The sequence below is a fragment of the Poromitra crassiceps genome, assembly GCF_964638095.1.
Source record: "Poromitra crassiceps genome assembly, chromosome: 1".
In the NCBI taxonomy this organism is placed as follows: domain Eukaryota; kingdom Metazoa; phylum Chordata; class Actinopteri; order Beryciformes; family Melamphaidae; genus Poromitra; species Poromitra crassiceps.
Window position 1 is genome coordinate 119,052,647 of NC_139623.1, and position 22,500 is coordinate 119,075,146.

The 22,500-nt window shown below is 43.2% G+C and overlaps 1 protein-coding gene across 1 annotated transcript in view; it reads left to right on the forward strand.

Annotated features, from left to right (window-relative positions):
- LOC310785630 (glucocorticoid receptor-like) overlaps positions 1-22,500 on the forward strand; it is a 192,768-nt gene that overhangs the window by 163,503 nt on the left and 6,765 nt on the right. The window contains exons 6-8 of the mRNA XM_083646767.1: positions 3,379-3,651; positions 12,296-12,440; positions 17,059-17,189. Coding sequence (XP_083502893.1) covers positions 3,379-3,651; positions 12,296-12,440; positions 17,059-17,189 — 549 coding nt within the window. The remainder of the gene's footprint in view (positions 1-3,378; positions 3,652-12,295; positions 12,441-17,058; positions 17,190-22,500) is intronic.

A 22,500-nucleotide genomic window follows, 5' to 3' on the forward strand; every position in this document is an offset into this window, starting at 1 on the left:
ACAGGGGGAAGCTGGATAGGGACAAATCCAACTGTGGCAGTTCTGAGCTTGTGACCACTCATTACAGGGAGGGATGACAGCAGTATATATGCATTTACAAGTAAAAACAGCTTTTGCATGGAATGGGACCTTTAAAATAGAGGTTCCTCGTGTTCTTATGTTCATTATGTTGGGTCTCGTAGTTAGATTACTACTTTAATGTTTATTGTAAAAAACAAACTTTATCGTGCTTTTATTTTGAAGGTAAAAACAAACAACGGGAAGTGAAATTGTGACAGTTGCTGCTAATTTCACGGACATTAACGTTACGTTCCACTTTTAAAACGTTAAACTTTAAGGCAGTATGGATTACGGGACACGTAGCAGTATTACAACGATCTGGTAAGCCTTTGCTTGTTCCACAGCACTGTGTTGTCTGCTAGAAGAGCAACTAATGTTAACCTGTAAGTTGAACAGAAAGTGTTTTAGCTTGTTGCAGGCTACGCGGCTAACTGCAGAGCTAATCAGTTAGACAGTGAATGGGCAAGCGATGCGGTGCAGGCTGTAGCCCTATCAGCTGATTACTGACCTGATAGCTTTTTATTTCTCCTCACAAAGTGCTCCAGGTAGAGATGCAAACAAACAGGCTGTTATAGTGAAGCTTCTCTGCATGCATTAACAGCTGTGTGAGCCTGACGCTGGCTTGCTACTTTGAGGTTAATGTCACGTCGCATGCCGTAGGTGTAAAGTGGTATCGGGCGAGTACGAGTACAGCAAAATAGGCCAGTATCGGCTCCCCTAGTAAGTTAGTTGCTAAAACAGGGCTTAAAATTCACTTTGCCACCTGGTGGGGAATTCACCCCCTTATGTTCTTCAGATAGGGGGGATTTATCGATTTTCAGGGGGATCTATAGACTTTAAGGGGGATTTTTTTCAGGCGATATAATCGACAAATACCTGCTTCTCCTGTCCAATAAGCGATAATACTGTAATTTCACATTTTTGTATTTAAAAAAGGAAGTAGTTTATGCACACATAAATTACTATGGCTTTTGTCATGTTTTTTCTGCAGACTAAGTCATAGGCGTTTGGTTCTATGAAAGCCTTTATTTTTTGTATTGAGTGATACACTCTACTAAAACACTAATATCATATTATATCAGAAGTGTTCCTTGTTTTGTGTTCACAATAGTGATGTCAGTTAGATTTGTTTAGGTCAGAGCTATGGAATATTAAATCATCCATCTTTGCTCACTACATCTGCCTTTCTTACTGTTATTACTGGCAACTAAACCTGTTTGATTTTTGCATTGGGGAGAGTTCTATTGAAGTGACTATAAACCATCTGTGTGTCGTTTCACTTTTTATTGAAAATCCTTCCACCAGATTTTCACGGCTGCTTTATGAGAAATGTTATTTGCGTGGCGGAGTTGACTGGCACTCGGCATAAGGAGGATTAACGTTTTAACGTCATTATCGATATCAGATTCTTCATCGTCAATAACGTAACACTAAACATCACTGACAGTGACGTTACTCGTTGACGTTTCAACTAGAAGTGCCTTGTTGTTCGACTTGTCCGGTTTCTTTTTTCTGAGCGGGTCCCCCTTCTGAGGACGTAGTTTTCCTTTTTAGCCAGCGATCTATCATGTTTGCAAGCAGCTGTATCCACTGAGAAATCAGCAGAGGAGCGTTGATGTCGAGAGCGGACTGAGGGACACAATATTCCCCCCCCCCATAATGGCGAGGCATGACCCGCCCCTCTCTGCCTCTGATTGGCCTAGTGTCAAACGTTCATCCAATCACATTCGCTTGGCTATCTTGCATCTCTTTCTACAGTCTTTGCTCAGAGACTCAGTGGGTTTCGCAGACAGACAGCCGTTTCGCTTGCTAAGCACCGTTTCTCACAAACATAGATCTGCGCAAACCATTGCGGGATTACTCCCCCTTTATAAATTGAAAATATGCGGGAATTCGGGAAAATGTGCGGGATTCCCGCAATCCCGCGCCGAATTTTAAGTCCTGTAAAATGGAACGATGATGTATGATTCAATGGAACGCTATAGTCGTACGTATGACAATTTCATTCTGAGTGAGGACAAGCTGGCATTAACTAGCTAGCTAGCTGTTAGCTACGTTAGCTAAGCCCGCTGTCTGCTGGCTGTAATGACTTTCGCCGGGCTCAAAGCTAGGGATGGGTACGTTTAGTATTCGTCCGATACCGGTGTCAAAATGGTGGCTGAACCAATACTTAAATTTTTTTAAAGCTGATTTTTTTTTTTTTTTTTTTTTTTTTTTAACAGGATTTCAAACAATAATGTTGTGTTATGCCCTATAATGTTAGTGCTGTGCATCCAGCGCCAGTTTCGGAGCACTGGAGGGTGGATATTTCAGTCAGCAGCTCGGGCATGGCACCTAAATGAGGGACCTAGATCTGTGTTGCAATTTGGTACCGGCAGTACCGGTTGTAGAAGTACCGGTAGCATAGTGGTAGCATAGTGGTAGCATAGTGGTACTGGGTAGCATAGTGGTGCTGGGTTTAAAGTACCGGTAGCATAGTGGTACTGGTAGCATAGTGGTAGCATAGTGGTAGCATACCGGTAGCATGATAGTGCTACTGGGTTTTCTACTCAAAACACCACTGAGTGACCAAAACATGCACTTCTCCATTGGCCGCTTGTTGAGATCTCAGCATTAATGCGGCTTGCAGGAGGAATACTGTCTCCGGTGGAACTCGCCCAGGTGTTTCTCCTTGGTGCATCTATAGCACAGAAATCTGACAGGTGTTTCTCCTTGGTGTATCTATAGCACAGAAATCTGACAGGTGTTTCTCCTTGGTGCATCTATAGCACAGAAATCTGACAGGTGTTTCTCCTTGGTGCATCTATAGCACAGAAATCTGACAGGTGTTTCTCCTTGGTGCATCTATAGCACAGAAATCTGACAGGTGTTTCTCCTTGGTGCATCTATAGCACAGAAATCTGACAGGTGTTTCTCCTTGGTGCATCTATAGCACAGAAATCTGACAGGTGTTTCTCCTTGGTGCATCTATAGCACAGAAATCTGACAGGTGTTTCTCCTTGGTGCATCTATAGCACAGAAATCTGACAGGTGTTTCTCCTTGGTGTATCTATAGCACAGAAATCTGACAGGTGTTTCTCCTTGGTGTATCTATAGCACAGAAATCTGATTCTGTGCTATAGATACACCAAGGAGAAACAACTGTGCAACTTAAACAGCAGGCGCTCATAGAACATTGAGAATGCTTTGAAACACCAACCGTTAAACAGGTAGAAACACTGACTGGAGGGGGGCTTGAAGCTATGTCAGCTGCTGTCCATATAAGATGTTCTGGATAGGAGGCTCAGGTCCCTCTCCTCTCCTCTGTCCCCTCCCCAGCGAGGAAGAACAAGAAGCTGATCAAGATGAAGGTGCAGCAGTCGGCTCCGTCGGAGCCCGGCGGCAGCACCATGACTCTCCCGGTCATCCCCAGGTCCATGCCCCAGCTGGTGCCCACCATGCTGTCTCTGCTCAAGGCCATCGAGCCAGAGATCATCTACTCCGGCTACGACAGCACGCTGCCAGACACCTCCTCACGACTCATGACCACTCTCAACAGGCTGGGTGGACAGCAGGTCATCTCCGCTGTCAAGTGGGCCAAGTCACTGCCAGGTAAGCACACGCTCTTTAATGTTTGTTCGACATCTTGGGTTTGGTTTAGATGCGTCCACCACCTGGCCAAGCAAGGCAGTAGGGCTGTCAAAATTGGCCCAAAATTATATTCAAATATTCCTTCGAAACACAATATATTCATTCGAATATATTTGAATACTGGGAGGGGGGAAAAAAGCGTGTGTCCATAAAATGGCAAAACTACAGCAGCGTAGATCTGCCACAGTTGGAAAATAAAATGTGCTCAGTATCTCGTTATAATGAGAAACCTTTCTCATTATGAGATCTTTTTCTCATTATAACGAGATCTTTTTCTCATTATAACGAGATCTTTTCACGTTATAATGACATCTTTTCTCATTATTATGACATTATTATGACACCAACTTATCCCATTTTAACGAGAAATGTATCTCATTATTATGACATACCAACTTATCTCGTTATAACGAGAAACTTTTCTTGTTATAACAACGAGATATGAACTTTCCTCGTTGCAACGAGATATGAACTTTTCTCATAAGGAGATGCCAACTCCACGTTTCCCGGGAGATAGGAAGAAGAGAAAGCAGCCTGCACATCGGAGAAACTCAAATGACTAATTTAGACCATTGGGTCTAAATTAGTCACCAACTTCTTTGGAACTTCACCGCAACATATAGAGAGAGGAGCAACACTTGACTTTTGCAAATGATTCCTCTTGGCAATGCACGACAGTAGTTCAGCAAGGGTGGAGTAAAAAGTCGGACTTCTATAATGGTGTAGTGCAGTGGTTCCCAACCTTAGGGTCGCGACGCTGAGTGGGGTCACCTGAAATTTAAATAGGGTCGCCTGAAGTTTACACTACACTGTAGTGACAGACTGAAGAGGAGGATAATGGTGCCTGATACAGGGACAAATAGAACACTGTAGAATCCCAGCCTTTCCCCAAGTACCTGAAATCTTGTCAGGTCCCGTCCAAGCTTTTTAGCTGGGCAAATGGCTATGGCATATGGCTATGGCAAGTGATATTCCTATCATTGAATGAAAAGCATTTTCTTTTTCAAGCTAATTTTCTTACAATGAGCAGCAATTGCCTTTCTCCATCTTACAGATAATCAAGCCAGTCGGTTTATTTGTAATTGACTTAGAAATAGTTGAGAGAGAGAGAGAGAGATTTTTGGATTATTGTGTACGACACTATCACATCACATCACATCACACACACACACTCACACACACACACACACACACACACACACACACACACACACACACACACACACACACACACACACACACACACACACACACACAGTTTGGATTATTGTGTACAACTAGGGGTGTCACGATATTTCGTTACACGATATATCGCGATATCGAAACGTCACGATATGCGTATCGTCAGAAAAATATTATATCGTAAAAAAAAAAAAAAAAAATTGCTCCTGAATAATAATAGAACAAATTTAGCAGAATCAACACGCATGAGTGAGGGGGCAGACTACTACTGGCATGGCAAAACAAAACAGCTCAAGGGGTACATAAGATTACATAAGTTTAGGGACCATTGAGCATGAGTTATTTAAGAAATAGATTGTATACTTTATTTTTCTTTCACCATGCAACAAACATTTAGTTTGTGACAGTGTGACACATTCTATTGCAAGAGAAGCATTATCTTCCATGTTGTTTTCTAGTTATTATAATAACAATTTCCAAAAACAGCATTTGTTTTGTATTTTGTGTATTTCAAATGAAAGACTATTTTTCCAGTATTTTCCCAGGGCTCCCTTGAAAAGAGGTTTCGATTTGAACGGGACTCACATGGTTAAATAAATGATAAATAAATACATAACAATTATTTACTTTTGTGAAAAAAAATATTGTTAAAATATCGTATCGTATCGTTATCGTGAACCCAATATCGTGTATCGTATCGTATCGTATCGTGAAATTAGTGTATCGTGACACCCCTATGTACAACACTATCACATCACTCACTCACACACACACACACACACACACACACACACATACATACACACACACACAGTTTATATGTGTCGGAGATGCAACTTTATTTCACGATTTTATTTTTTTCAAATATCCTTTCGGCGACTAGGGAAACAAAAGAGTTTGGAATTTGAACCAGCCATACTAGTTTGTAATCAGGAGAAAGGAGGCACATGATGGGGTAATCGCGCCCAGTTCTCCTCTGCGGTGGGCCGACACTGCGCCACTTCTCCCACTAACACTGGCAACAATGACATTAGCCTTTTAGCCTGCTTTTCAAACTCTGTGCCTGTGACAGTATTATGAGAGACACATCTGATCCAAAGCATTGTTCACAGCTGGCAGCCTGCCAAGGAGATAGTGAAGGAGGCTCTTAAGGAGGCTCTTACATAACGGAGGCGTGGTTTAAAGCAAACAATGTGAAAGGATGGCAAAGTCGAAATGATTGAACTGCCATTTAAGTCCAATTTGAACCCCCCCCCGCCCCCCCCCCCCCCCCCCTCTCTCTCTCTCTGTTAGTCTTCTCTGTGTACCTTAGTTGGCTTGATAATTATGTGTTAATAATGGAATATGGATTGAGTGCTTATTACGTTCTCATGTTTACTTCTGTTCATTAGCATTCCTCTCACCCAGCCATGCTTGCTGGAAGCATCTCTCTGAACTTCAGTTCAGCTGAGCAGTTTAAAAATATTTAAAGAATGGAAATAGCTTAACAGGCTACAGTACATACTGTAATAGGCACTGACCCTCATAGATCAGCTGAGCTCCATAAAAACAGATGAATCTCCTAAGTGTTCTGACACAAAGAAAATGTGCAGCTGTCATAGCAGAGTGCAAATTTAAAGGAGAACCTTCACCAAAAACAATGCTGCTTTATTTCGCACATGGTCTCATAGTCGACCAGTGATGTCATTTTAATATTTCCTCTTTCTTACACCTAACATTACCATTTAGTTCAATGAGATGCACATTCATTTGATTATTTAATGTGACTTTGCAAACATGACATCGTGATATATATATTGCTATTGAGAAAAATCACTATCATGATATTTATTTCAACCATATGGACCAGCCATAACTCCATAGATTACCATTGTTGTTTTTTTGGCTGGTGAGTGAAGCAAATCTACCAGTCACTTGCACATTATACCAGCATTTGGCTGGTGCTAAAATGTTTGTCTGTCATAGCATCATGAAACTATTTACGACTTTGACTAATAATAATTTAAGAATAATCTCACTACTAGTCTAATAAGGTGAGGGGTTCCGTGGCACACAATTGCCCAACTGCGCTTGTGCGAAGCATGCTAGAAATCAGTGTGCGAACCGTGCCTATCAGAACCGGGCCTTCTATAACGTAAACCCACCCACCCAACCAACACCCACCCCCACACGCACGCACGCACGCGCACACAGGTAATAAACCCAAATGTAAAATATATATTATACATACTGATCAAACCTGGTCCAAAACCGAATAACTAAAAATCATGCAATGCTGGGATCAAGTGAATAAAACCGCTTAAAAAGAATGTCCCACTCTGACACACACACACACACACACACTATACCCTACTGTACGTGCAAGTCTGATAGGTCTCTCTCTGTGCGCACTGCGTGCGTCTTTACGCATTGCTGAGGGCGTAAACAGGCTATTGGAAAGACTACATGCCCAAGATCTATGATGAGTTGTCTTCCACAGCCAGCTTAGGTCGCTGTATCGTTACACACAATAATTACTCCACTACTCCTACTCAGCTATGAAAATTACATTAGGCTACATAAACAAATGGTGTCACTGTCAATAACACAACCACAGTTCTCAATACACAGAAAGACCAGGTGAAGACTCTGAAATTAAAAGCACAACGAACTCAAGACAGAATGAGGCAGGTTTGGGGAAACAAGCACACAGTGACGTTAATGTCTCCCGAGGGTCTCGTGGCAAGCGAAGTGAAGCGAGACACACACACACAACAAAACCCCTGTGCGGGTCCAAAACTCCCCCTGCACACCGACATCAGCTGCCCCAGTGACACCACCAGCAATACAATCAAATAAAAATATAACTTACCAATGTAGTTCACAGTGGTTCACTTGAAGACAAAAGACAAATCCTCCAAAAAGCAACAAGCACAGCACAGCACAGCACAGAAGTAACTGTAATATATAGCCTCTTGTGCTCAACTGCATGTAAACTAAGGGTAAAGTTCCCAGTTGCTAGCCTGGAAATGGCGAAAATATAGCTTTTTGCAGGTTGATAGATCTAATTTTCAAGCATTAAATCCTTTGGTTTGAACAGGCATCTTGAAAACTCCGCCACACTTCCTACTTTCCGAAATCTCAGAATCATTATTAACTCCTCCCTCCTTGTCGTTTCGTCTCGTCTCCTGGTTGTCTTGGATTCGCAAATCCCTGGAAATATCCCACCCACAACTCAACTAATTGTGACTGGCTAACCCCACAACTCAATGAAATTCTGATTGGTTAAGGGTTAGTCTTCACTATGTCGTTTTCCAGAAAACGGGCAGAATATGTTAATTGAAGTGTTCTATCTACACTAATCCTTCCCTTTGTCCACACAGCTCCCCTGAAAACAGCTATAGCCTATAGGCTAAATAACATAAGGCATATGTTTAAGCTATTTATTATTATTTCTTATTGAAAAGTTAAGTAGACTAGTTATAGCCTACATTATATTAACTATAATAAATTAGACTCACGTGCATATGGGGGCAACACCTATAAACACAATGCATTTCCTACAGTTTTAGGCCTATACATATTATCAGATGAAATAAATTAGAATAAACACTCTGAAAATAATCATATTTATTGCCGACTGCATGGTGAATGCCATATAGATTGGCAGCGAACATCCGCGTGTTTCAGATTCCTCTCTTCAATTCTTGATGGATTTAATTAGTTTAAATTGCCATAATCTCGAGACACAATACGCTATTTCTTACCTTTTTCTTCCATAAAAGCAAATGTTATTTCCATGTTGTGAGGTGAGGAGAGGCGCTGTGCATCTGCGCTTCCTAATTGCAAATTAATTCATTCATCACGTATAGGCTAGCCTACATCACAAAATAATATTCGCTTATTTAATAGATGGAGATGTGTGAACATTTAATTCTAGCCTATTTCAATAGGCCTATATATCAAAATTGTGCTGGTGATGGGCAGATGCAGGCTTTCATCTCGCTGTGCACCGCGTGTTGGACATCAAAGGAGTTATAGTTTATAGGCTAACACTTGCCAACACTCCTTTCATCAATTGATATGCGGGCCTATAGAATGGCATAATCAAGGCCCAAAATCAAATTGAAACTAATTTAAAATGAACAAAACCATAACCTGTTGCTTGCTGGCTCACGTGGAGCTGCCTGCCGACTCAAATCCAAGTGTCTCTCCAACTTGCAATGCACAAACCAGCAGTGAAAACCATGCGTAATATGAACATACATCAATTACTCCTCTGCATTTAAATTCTTAAAGGTCCCATTCCGTGCAAAAGCTGTTTTTACTTGTAAATGCATATATACTGCTGTCATCCCTCCCTGTAATGAGTGGTCACAACCTCAGAAGTGCCAGAGTTAGATTTGTCCCTATCCAGCTTCCCCCTGCAGTCTCCTTCAAGCCACGCCCCTTACACTCTGTTCCCCCAGACGGGTTAATGTGATGTCACTCGGGTCCTCAAGCATACTGCGCGGGTCTCTCTCACACAAGCTATCTGCACCATTTTGTCTATAGCCACAAAATTAACACTTCTAGCTGGAGCGACGCCAACTGTACGTGATCCAGCAACTGCGGAGGTGCATTCGGTAAGTCTAGGCATTTTGAGATGTCCTCTTTAACGTAGCAACCGTTAAGTTAGCGATAGCTGGTTGCTAACGTTAGTTGTGGACACAACCTAGCGTGCTGGTCCACAGACGCTAATCCCTCAGCGGCCAATGGGAACTGTTAGTTCTGAATATATTATAGAAACAGACCATTCTTGGGAAGCGACGAGATGAGGAAGTGACAACTCCGTCAGAACAAACGGGCTTGCTATATTTTCGACAAATTAATCCAGAATCATGTTTTATGGACCAGAGACACACGTTTTTAAGAGGTTACAGCTGCACGAATTGGGACCTTTAATCGATTTATTTAGTAGCGTAACCTAATTTTCGGATTGCGGCCGTTAAATTCGGCTGTCAACCACCTTATATAACCAGCAGATCAAAGGCAACTAGATGCGCAATTGCGCAATGCGCACTGCATGCCAAGTGCATGGCTTGTTGAGATTAGTGTATGACCGCTTGCCGACAATCCTTTCTCAGAGGAATATAGTGTTAATATTTCAACGGAAGTGAACATAAAGTGTCGGAATCTTTGGAATAAAATCAGAACAAACACATTTTTATTTTTAAATCTAATTGTGTGTGTTTCTGCAATGTCAGGCTATTATGCAGACATCACGGCATTTTGAAATAACGGACATCTCGTTAACAGGATGGCTAGGCCTACTGTATTTCTCTTAAACATAAAATAGGCTAAATAAGGCAAAAAACCTACCTTTTTTTATTTAGCTGCCAGCCATATTTACATATGATTACCAGTAGTAGCCTATTTAAAATTCCTATAGTTGAAAGGTTGAATCTCTATCATTTCAGGGCGCAGCCCATATAATCCTGACAACAGTCTATTTCAGAATATGAAAATATCTATATACTATAGCCTATATATAGCCTGCAATGGGGAATTCCAAGCGTCTGCGTTTTCCGTGTGTCCACACTCCAACTCTACCACGGATTTTGGTGACGAAGACGGGTCAGATAGCCGGAGACCAAAGGCTACGTTTCATCAAACGGCTTGATGCTCAGAACGATAGAGGTAGTGTGGACAATAGGTGCAAACGAAGTATCGACCCATCAAATACGAGGTAATGTAGACATGGCCTAAGACACCTGTCATCAAAATTGTCATCCCCATGTCATGACCAGAGTCCGCCAGAGTCGGGTCTTCGCGAAGGGTTGCTGGCTTGCTCTCAATCAAATACCATTTGCCGGTGGAGGCTGGTCCAAATATTTAGCCCCATATTTGCTGAAACAAAGTGAGTCCAAGATCTGAACAATTTAGGGACATTATTACTGTTATTTCAGTGAATAAAAATTAATAAAGGGGACAATTATTTTCTTTTCAATTTCTTCTTGGGCCTTCACTGAATACCTAGAAGGCCCAGACAGTTCCCCTCTGCTAGAAATGAGCATGGGGCACACTAGAAATCACAATATTTCTAGTCTAATATTCTTAACACATTGACTGCCAGCCGTTTTTTTCTTGCTGTAGGTAGCTTCTGCCAAGCCGTTTTTTGAGGATTGTGGCTCATTTTACAAGAGCCGAGGATTATTTTCTGCTTGGAGTTTGTGAACATACAATATCTCAAAAGTACTAATAGAATGTGTACTTTCTCTGTCTAAAAGAGTTAGTTTGTAGAGTTAGTAGTTATGTAAGCATTAGCAGTTGAATACAGCATGGTTTTAGCGTCAGAAAAAATATTCAGAGATAAACGGCTTTTTGTGAAATTCGATAGAACTGTCACTTTAACCATTCATTTTTGGCTCTCTCTCTCTCTCTCTCTCCCTCCCCCTCTCGCTCTCTCTCTCTCTCTCTCTCTCCCTTCCCCTCGCTCTCCCTCCCTCTCTCTCTCTCTCTCTCTCTCTCTCCCTCCCTCTCGCTCTCCCTCCCTCTCTCTCTCTCTCCCTCCCTCTCGGTTTAATCCTAGTGAGAGGGGGAGAGGGAGAGAGAGAGAGAGAGAGAGAGAGAGGGAGGGAGGGAGAGAGAGAGAGCGAGAGAGAGAGAGAGAGAGAGGGAGAGAGCGAGAGGGAGAGTTCTTCTTGGCTGCAGCGGCCGTCACAGTCTCAGTGCTTTGCTGCTGTCCTGTGCCTGTCTGCACGGCCGCTGTTTGAGGAAGTCGGCATGGACATCCTCCCTCCGTGTGTCTTCTCCTCCTTCCTCCTGGCTCTACAGCGGGCGTGTCAGAAGCGCGTTGCTGCTGCCTGCCTGCCTGCCTGCGTGCCTGCCTGCCTGCTTGCCTGCGTGCGGACGCTCCTTGTGCGAGTCAAGATGGGCCGGGGAATGCGTGGGCGATGGGCAGATGTTGATTCTGGCCTTTCTGAGGTGTTTCAAAGTGTGTTTCACCTATAATCTATTTTGCAAATCGCTCTCCGCTCTCTGTGTGCTGCTGCCTGCGCGGTCGCTCTCGGGCAAGACAAGTGTGGATTACTGTAAAATCGCCTCGCCATTTCCTTGAATGGCTTGCTCCCGCGGCAGTTTTTTCTTTGATTTCGCTCTGGGGAGCACTGTCAACACTTAGTGGGTCGGTAAAATAGATTATACACATTCAATACCTCCAATAATTGTATAGGAGACGTAAAAGGGATTGATCAACGCCCCACCGTCAAAAAAAAAAAAACGATCAATACGTCGCTGGCAGTCAACGGTTGGATTCTGCTTGACGTACCAATACGTCGTTGGCAGTTAACGTGTTAAATGTAATATTCCCCCCCCCCTTAATGTTATTAGCTGGTCATTTCAATTAAGTTTACGTATACATGTGTGTGTGTCTCTGTGAACGTACCTCCTGTGACCTCCTCAGGCTTCCGTAACCTGCACCTGGATGACCAGATGACGTTGCTGCAGTGCTCGTGGCTCTTCCTCATGTCGTTCAGTCTGGGCTGGAGGTCCTATGAGCAGTGTAACGGCTCCATGCTCTGCTTCGCCCCCGACCTCGTCATCAACGAGTACGTACCACAGCCCCACCACCTGCCTGCACAATATGTCTGCTTTCTTTCCTCTATTGAGTACGGCAGGGATAACATATTTTTTTAGGCTTACCCAGAAGTCCCTGCACTTCCTGGTTCCTACATGTAAAAGTCAATGAGATTCTTGTATGGGGATTTTGGTTAAATGCTTGAAATAAGGCCTGTGGTTAACACAAGTTTATTAAAGAGGGAACTTTTTGTTCAGCAAGATAATCTTCATAAATGAGGACCACTTTCATGACTTTTGAAGTGTTTTCTGAAAATTGCATAAAAAACGAAAGCAAAGAAAAACACATGTACGCTTCGAAAATCATAAAGGTGGTCCTCATTTGTGAAGATTATCTTGCTGAACATGACGTTCCCTGTTTCATAAACTTTTGTTAACCACAGACCTTATTTCAGCCATTTAACCAAAATCCCCTTTGACTTTTACACATAAGAGTCAGAAGTGCTAACATCCAGGTCTTCCAGAATCATTCCTGCGGTGCTGCGCCGTACGGTACTCTATTTACCCTAACATTTAGTCAATGAGTTTGTGTAGCATTGCTTTGTTTTATTTTATGATCTCAGTCTCTCACTTCATCACTTGGCTTAGCCTGGTTAAAACCATCCTGATCATACCGTGATCTCATATTCTGTTTCGCTCTATGTGTCAGTCGACTCCAAGCCATCCACAGTGATGTCAGTGGGTGGGAGTACTTGCCTTGACAGACAACTCCTTTAGCCAATCAGCGTCAGATACAGTCAAATCCACTCGAACAAATGGCAAAAAAAAAAATATATATATATATACATATTATGTATTTATTTATTTATATATATATATATATATATAGATAGCTATATGTATTAATTTATATATATATCTATATAGATATAGATATAGATATAGATATAGATATATATATATAGATATAGATATATAGATATAATATATACACACACACACACACACACACACACACACACACACATTACAATAATAAAATAAAATATTGTCTTGAACTTGAGTCAATAATACAATATCATGGTACAGTAAACACTTCTGATCAACTGTACACCAATGCCCTATCTGCCTTGTGGCATAAACTACTAAAACCAGTGTTTTTAGTAAGTAAGTAGTAGTAGTAAGTAGTGTTTTGTTTTTCCATGTTGGGACGATAAGCAGTAGTAGTTGTAGTACTGTCGTAGTGCTTTATTGAGTGCACAGTGGGGAAAGCCCCACAAGTGATGCAATACACAGAAGCAAGCACAGCCACCTTCATTACAGCAGGCAGGAGCCAGCGGCTGGAGGAAGTGATGGTGGTGAAACGTGTAGCTGCTATACCACAGACCTTTAGCAGAGTCCCCAGAGTGAGTTGGAATAGGCAGAGGCTATCCGTCATCAACCAGGCATTAGTGGGGTTCCAGCTTTTTGAACGCACATTTTAAATCCCAACCCAACATCCACCTCCATGTATACCGCTCTTTATTTCATCCGTATTCATCTGTTTTTACCCGTCAAACCAACTCACTATTATCTCTACTACTGGTATCTCACAGTGTTCCTTTTAGCCGGTAGATGCTTTGAGGAGGCACAGGGCATTTTGCTCTTGTTCTTATGGGAAAAGTTGAAAAGTCGTGTGATGTAAAATTGTAAAACAGGAGTGGGGGAGTGACAAGTTAACATTACTCACAGTACGGGTGGTGTTGTGATATGAGGAGGGGTGCAGCCAGGGAAGGTGAGGTTGTCCAGATGGTAAATGGTAAATGGCGTGCATTTATATAGCGCTTTTATCCAAAGCGCTTTACAGTCAGTAGGTACATTCACCCATTCACACACCGATGGCGGCAGGTTACCACGCAGGGTGCTGGCACACCAACGGGAGCAATTTGGGGTTCAGCATCTTGCCCAAGGCAAGGACACTTCAACATGCAGACTGGAGGAGCCGGGAATCAAACCACCGACCTCTTTTATCCAAAGCGATTAGTGGATGACCCGCTCTACCTCCTGAGCTACAGCTGCCCCAGATCATCCAGTAAGATGATAATGATAGACCAGCGGGGTTGGGGGACAGAGCCAAACAGGGCAGCTGCAGCTACACTAGCTAGCTGGCTAGCCAGAGGGAAACAGCAATGAGTACAGCAGACAAAGTTAGATAAAACAAAGACAAAAAGTGAGAAAAGAAAGATAGGCAGAGAAGCGGCAGTCACACATGATGCCAACGTACTCTCCGACAGCAACACACACACACAGACACAGAATAGCACATGCTTCTTCTGATACATGTGCTGCCAGCCGGCAGTTTCACCGACAGGACGTAGCATGTGGGAGGATCATGCTATTCCCCCCAGTTTCCTTCGCCCCCGAACAGGCGCCCCAACCTACCAGAGGAGGCGCTAGTGCAGCAACCAGGCCACATACCCTTAATCCGGCTTCCCACCCGCAGACACGGCCAAGTAACGCCAGACCAAGCCGGAGGTAACCAACCCTCGTGTTGGTAGGCAAGAAATTGACTGCTGCCCTATCCGGACACCCCTCTTTTAAATTTGAATAAAAAACAACAACAACAACAACAAAACCACTGAACTGGCAGTGGTGAGAGGGAGCGCAATATCCCCCCCACTGAAAATAAGGACTGCGGTGAGTCGTAACCTCGGATTGGAGGAATACATGGATATGAAAGGTGAAGAGGTCACTGCCAATAGCACTGCAGTTTGACGGAATGGACAGGCAGCCGTAACACCCAAGGAGAGGAGAAGAGAAGAGAGGGGACGGGATGGGGGAGAGGAGAGGAGAGGGGAGGGGAAGAGAAGAGAGGAGAGGGGAGGGTAAGAGAGGAGAGGGGAGAGGAGAGGAGAGGAGAGGAGAGGGGAAGAGAGGGGAGGGGAGGGGGAGAGAGGAGAGGAGAGGGGAGGGGAGGAGAGGGGAAGAGAGGGGAAGAGAGGGGAGGGGGAGAGAGGAGAGGAGAGGGGAAGAGGAGAGGGGTAGAGAGGAGAGGAGAGGGGAAGAGAGGAGATGAGAGGGGAAGAAAGGAGGAGAAGAGAGGCGAGTCCCTCTGGATAAAGTGCTGTATTGATTTGAGCTGTAGAAAGTGATGCGAGCAGTGTGGCAGTGAACTGTGAGTCCATCAGCACTGATTCACAGACAGAGTACCCCGCCTCGCCACAGCTGTTTACTGAGGACTGGATAACAGCAAGAGTCAATGAGATTTCAGTTTAATTGGTAGGGCTGGGCATTGCCACTGATTTACCGATTCAATACAATTGCGATAAACGCAGATCGCGACTCGAGTTCAATACGATTCAACATCGATATTTCAGTTACAATACAATTTAGCTTGGATATGAAAGATATTCTTAAATAACTAATGCTGTAAATTGTGCAAGGAACCCTCTAACCTGGTGCATTATTAAAAATATGAATGTTTATTGTTTACAGATGTTTACGAGATCTCATTACGCTAAGAACCAAACCACGCGAGTCTAACAGGGTTAAAGCTTCATCCATGGGAAAAGGCATTATCTTAAACAATCGATTTATGGATTTATGAATCGAATATATATATATATATATATATATATATATATATATATATATATATATATATATATATATATATATATCCTTTCCAAAAAAAATATATATCATGGAAAAGTTAGTTTTTTTCCATAATTCCTTTCAAAAAGTGAAACTTTCATAGATTATAGATTCATTACACACAAAGTGAAATATTTCTAGCCTTCATTTGTTTCATTTTTCATAATTTTGGCCTACAGCTCCAGAAAACCCCCAAAACAGTATTTCAAGAAATTAGAATAGTCTGAAGAAAATCAGCAGTTATTTCTCAGTTATGACTGACTCCAGTCTCAGTCCACTCCATCTGAATCTCCGCCAAATTTTTGAATCGTCTTTGCTTGACAATCCGCTGAAGCCCACGGTCATCCATGGTATTTCCATGATATTCAATTTGTTTCGGAAAGGATCTGTATATATATATATACATATACTGTGTATATATATATATATACTATATATATATATATATATATATATATATATATATATATATATATACTGTATATATATAATATATATATATTTTTTTCACCCTAGTGGGTCGAAATGTGTCATGGAGGTCCAGTGTATGTGTGTGAAGGTATGTGTTTGGGTTCATGCCAATTGCCTAAAAGGCGGCGGTGTGTGTGTGTGTGTTTGTGTATCTGTGTGTGTGTCTGTGTGTGTGTGTGTGTGTGTGTGTGTGCGTGTGTGTGTATGTATCTGTGTGTGTGTGTGTGTGTGTGTGTGTGTGTGTGTGTGTGTGTGTGTGTGTGTGTGTGTGTGTGTGTGTGTGTGTGTGTGTGTGTAGGGTGGCCCTGCTATCCTGCTTGTACAGAATGTGATCACAGCTATTGTGAATCTGTGGTTGTTTTTGAACCCAGCCCTAATAAGGTGTATGTCTCCATCTCTCCCTCTCCTCTTCCTCCCCACTGCTCCTGCTCTCTTGATTTCTCACCTGCTGGCCCCTTCTCTCTCTCTCTCTCTCTCTCTCTCTCTCTCTCCTCCCTCTCTCCCTCTGCCCCCCTCTCTCCCTCCCTCCCTCTCTCTTTCCTCCAGAGAGCGTATGAAACTGCCCTTCATGACAGACCAGTGTGAGCAGATGTTGAAGATCTCTAATGAGTTTGTCAGACTGCAGGTGTCTTATGACGAGTACCTGTGTATGAAGGTGCTGCTGCTGCTCAGCACAGGTAACACAAAACACCTCAACACAAACTAACCCTAACCCTGCTCAGCACAGGTAACACAAAACACCTCAACACAAACTAACCCTAACCCTAACCCTGCTCAGCACAGGTAACACAAAACACCTCAACACAAACTAACCCTAACCCTAACCCTGCTCAGCACAGGTAACACAAAACACCTCAACACAAACTAACCCTAACCCTAACCCTGCTCAGCACAGGTAACACAAAACACCTCAACACAAACTCTTATGCCCCGCAATTATCCTGGGACTTTTTTGTGCTGTTGAATACAGTATGCAGGGCGGGTTTTGCCTATAGGCATCAGTGTTTCCCCTACCATTCTACAGGCCTGGCCAGGCCAGGCCAGGCCATCGGCGCCCCCGCCAGGCCAGAAAATAAATTGCAATTTATTTATTTAAATTTTTTTGAAAAAAAAAAAATCCCCCACTGCTCTCCCCAAAATTTCAATAAACCTTTACGGCATATTATTACAATACTGTTGTTGACAGTGTTGACAGTAATAGAAGATGCCAAATCATTCAAAACAATAAGCATTTTGCTTTTAGGAGCATCGTGTCAGCGTGCGGCGCTGTTCCAAAACGTGTCAACGTGTGTCGTTGCCAGGGAAACGCACATCCCATAATACAACTGTTCGCATCGCATCCCATAATAGTATGATGATACTTGGGATGCCATTGCGAACATAGATGCAAACAGGTTAGCTAAAAGTTTAGCGTCACCAGCGAGGGCCCCCACCGTTGCCGTCGGGGTACGTTTCGAAATCCCTCCAGGCCTGAAAAATGTTCTAGGGGAAACACTAGGGATTATAGGCGACTACAATGGGCCCCCTAACCACGAGGGGGCCCCTGGGGAAGAAGAAAAATAATATGGCATAGCACAGTCCGTGTTTGACGAGCTCTCCCGAAGTCAGTTTTTAAGCTAGAGTGGAGGGGTATCAGCGGAAACTAGACATCCAGATGGATGCACAGGTACCAGCCATGTAATGCTAGCTTGCAGGCAAGCCGGCATAACATAGCTCCAAATTTGGCAACATTTTTGACAAAGGTAAATGGGCATGGCTATCTTTGAAATGGGTCCCACGACCTCTCACATCGACAATATATGAATGAAATTGGGATCATTAGAACCTCTTATCTTTACAGCAGGGTAGGAAATTAACTTTTTTAAACAAGGGCTATTTTTGCCCCTGTGAAATATATTTCGGTGGCATTTTGGATCATTATTTTCCAGGGCAATTTTATCAAATGTTGGGAGATACCTTAGTTGCACCTACAGTATGTAGCATGACAAACCAATCAATGACTCTTATCCATATATTTTGTTTCTAAAAGTTCATAAACAATCACAGTTAAAGATCCCCATTTCCTATCTCAACAACACTGTTGATTGTCTGGCATGTTATTAATGTACTTGACAAAAACATGAGTGAACTAGCTGGCCAGCTAGCTTGTGCTGCCTGTCACTGAGGTAAATAATGCTAGTAGGAGGAGGAGGGGCGGGGGTTGTACGGATGCCTAGCTGGCCATTTTCGAGTCACGCTTTGCAAGAATAATGTTAAAATACAGAAAGTATTAAACTCTTGATTTTATGGGGGCATTTAAAGCCCCCATCACCTCAATTCAAAGGGAAATTCTAGATTTTTTTAGGGGCATTTTGCACCGAGCCCCCGCTAATTTCCTACCCTGCTTTACAGCCATGTCTGGTCAGCTACATAGGGTTTAAGAGCTCCAGGGTCCTAAAGACATTCTGTATGCAGTGAACATATGTTATTCTCGCCTTTTTTCACTTCCCCATTTCTGCACACTGTGGTAACTAAACATGGACGTGTAGAGTGAAATTGGTATGGCTACATACTCTTGTGAATCCAAACAGCCCAATTGCATTCATGTGTGATGAAATATGGCCTAACCATTTCAATGTGATGGATAGGGGGCTCTGGGTGGTGGGAAGGACATGTTGAGGGGTGGGGCTAGGGGAAAGGGGCCGTCACTAGGCATAGGAAGGTCATAGAGGGGTGGCGTTATTTTCCATCTTGGAAAGGATTAGCCGCGTTGTTGAGGTACTCCCAAACATTGCCTAAAGTGCCATAAGGCTGAATGGCCACACCACTGTGCTGTTGGCTTCAAGGTATTTGTGCTTGTATGAGTCTGGACAGACATTGATGTAAACTGCTCACTTGTAGGTGGAAGCATACAACCATGATGCAGTATTTCAATTTGTTTTCTTCCAAATTAGTCTGAACGATTAATCGATTATAAAAATTAAGTTGTTGATTTATTGTCTGTCAATCGACTAATGGAGTTGCAGCTCTAATATTCAGCATTGTAAGATAATCTAAACACATCAGGTGGGTAGTAGATTACAGTATGAGTGTAAAAAAAAACACAATCTTTGTAGTCTGGATGGCTCCAAAAGTCAAGTTTAGCTTGAATATGTTGGGAAACATACAATGAGCTACATTTTTCACTGCACCACGCTACACTGTAATTGAGGGGTCTGCTGCTCTAAACATGCACTCAATCCAAACTATCATTAGGGGTATGTAGGGAAGTGTAGAGGTAAAAGCACCGCCGAGACCCGGGTTCAATTCCCGGCAGCGGTACTTCCGGCTTGGTCAGACATTCTTGCAGACACAATTGACCGTGTCTGCGGGTGGGAAGCCAGTGGGGGTATGAGTCATGGGCCCTTTCTCAATACCAATAATGCGTTCTTGTGTTCTTGGGGAGAACGTTCTTGTTAGTCGTTCTTGGAAGAATGAACTTGCTAGGTCACAAGCACACATGACGCTGTTGGCAGTTTGAGACGATGCGTTGTTGAGGGTATTGCGCAATACCAGCGCAGAGGCCACCTGCAGTACTACACAATTAAAAAGCTCAGCTGATTCTCAGTAGATGCAGCCAATTGTGCTCTGGACGTTTTTTTGTTGCTCCATTTTCGCCATAAATGTTCGTAAAGTGGCAATTATTGAAACCTACTACCCTGCTTGTAGGCATCAAAAGTCATCAGAAATTAATTTAGTCATGAATTAAAACTTTAAATTGTAAAAAAAAACTTCCCGGAGCTTATGGCGTCTTCTCTGCTGCGTTCTGTCTCCGCTTATGCCGAAATGAATGCTGGGATATGTGCCTTGCCAAGTTGACACAAGTCAGCAAGCAGAGCATCCTCGGTAAAGTGGGCGTGTCGAGAACACATCCGGGAATTTGAAGCGTTCTTGGCAAAATGTGAACTTTGCATTGGAACAGTACTTGGGCTGCGACTGATGACGTTTCACAGGGACACAAGAACACACAAGAACCCTTATTGAGAAAGGGCCCTGGTCTCTGCACTAGTGCCGCCTCTGGTCGTTAAGGGCACCTGTTCGGGGGGAGGCGAACTGGGGGGAATAGCGTGATCCTCCCATGTGGTCCCTCCCATGGCTGGCGACTGCACATGTATCGGAGGAAGTGTGTGCTAGTCTATAGCTTTCCCCAGATCGGCAGAGGGGGTGGAGCAACGACTGGGACACCAGGGGGAATTGGCTAAGTACAGTTGGCCAAGTTGGGAGAAAATGGGAAAGAAAAATGGGAGGGGGGGGGGGACTTGATTAAAACAATTAAGGTAAGGAGGGACTTTCACTTTTTCTTGCTGTCTATCTGTTGCTATCTCTCTCCCTCTCCACCTGTCTATCTGTTGCTATCTCTCTCCCTCTCCACCTACACGTAAAACCCAGCTGAGTGCATCAGGTCCAAGACACTTCTCTGGGGGTTTGTTGAAAGGCGTCCTGGGAAATGAAGGCAAACTGAAATAAAGGTAGACAGTAGAGGGAGGTTGAGGGGTCATGGCTACAACAAAGTCAATGACAACTTGGAAACCCTCATTAATGTTTTGCTTGCGCCTGTGTTTACCCTGCCTTTTCCACACAAAATGGCCTCTCTGAAAAAGGCCCATTGTTACTCCTACATACTCTCTTGACTAAAGATTTGCTTTGAAACGGGTCAAAAAAGAGTTAGTGCAGCAGCACGTCTGTCTGTCAGCTCAGAGGGAAAAGAAGAGCGCTTGACATTTGGATTGCTATGTAATTATCACTATCTTCAATTGCCCTGAAAAGCGTGAAAAGCCATTGCAAAACCAAACTTCTTGCCCAATTTAGTTAATTTCAGCATTGCCGACTGAAGATTGGATTGAGCAGAGAATTGTTCTTTGGGTTTTACTCCAAATTAATTGTTGGGGAGAGGATGCACTCACAGGGTGATTGGCCACCAGTGGTTTCTTGCATGACATGTCTCAAATCGTTGGAGGGCGGAGTTTGAACTAAAGTAACCCCTCACTAGCTCTGTCTTCCTTAAGAGGGGAAGTCAAAGAAAGAAGTTCGACAAGCAGCAGGCTCTGTAATCATCACCATTAAAACCCTGAGAATAACACTAAACAGCACGGAAAACCATTAGCAAAACTTTCCTTTATTTCAGCTTTGGTGATTGAAAAATGCATTTAACAAAAGCCTTTTGATTTACTCCAAATGAATGGTTGAGGAAAGGATGCACTTTAAGGGTGATTTGACTGTTACGCAGAGGAAATGACATTTCCATACCGAGCAGTGGGTTGTATTTTTATGCCTGGGAGCAATTTCCAGCTGGTTCCTGTCAGGGATGAGAAGACTATCTGGACAACTTCGCTTTGAGCTGGCTTTTAATAAAGGTGTTAATGTGCACGTCCATGTACACGTGCACACACACGCGTGCACGCACACACACACACACACACACACACACACACACGCGTGCACACACACATTACAATCACCTAGAGGACCATTTGATTTATTAGCTACTTAACTTCAGAAGCTAGACTACATGCATATTTTAAAATGGGTTCAACATCCGCACTACATTTGAATAATTATAAAAACAGAAACAGGATTTGGTCTTCCAATAACACCTAATAGTCAAAATAACTTTCTCACTTATTTCATACTAAATAATCCAAGTGCAGAAGTGTGGTTTCCCTCTCTGCAGAAATCACTGTCTCCCAGCTCAGACAGCCACAGCACAGGGCAGAGGCCAGTCAGTGCTCTTATCTGATTATGCAAATAGAACGGTATTTCACCCTGCGTCTGCCCCATGTGGCTTTGCATAATCTCTGGTCCGCTGAGCGCGCTATGGCCCGGGTGGAGGACTGGAGGGAGGAGTCCTCGGCGTCCGATAGGGATGCAAATTGTAATACATTTTCTTAATTGATTAATTGGTCATGTTAAAGATCAATTAATCGTGTCTTTACGCCTACTTACCAAGTTAATCAACCAACCACAACCAGA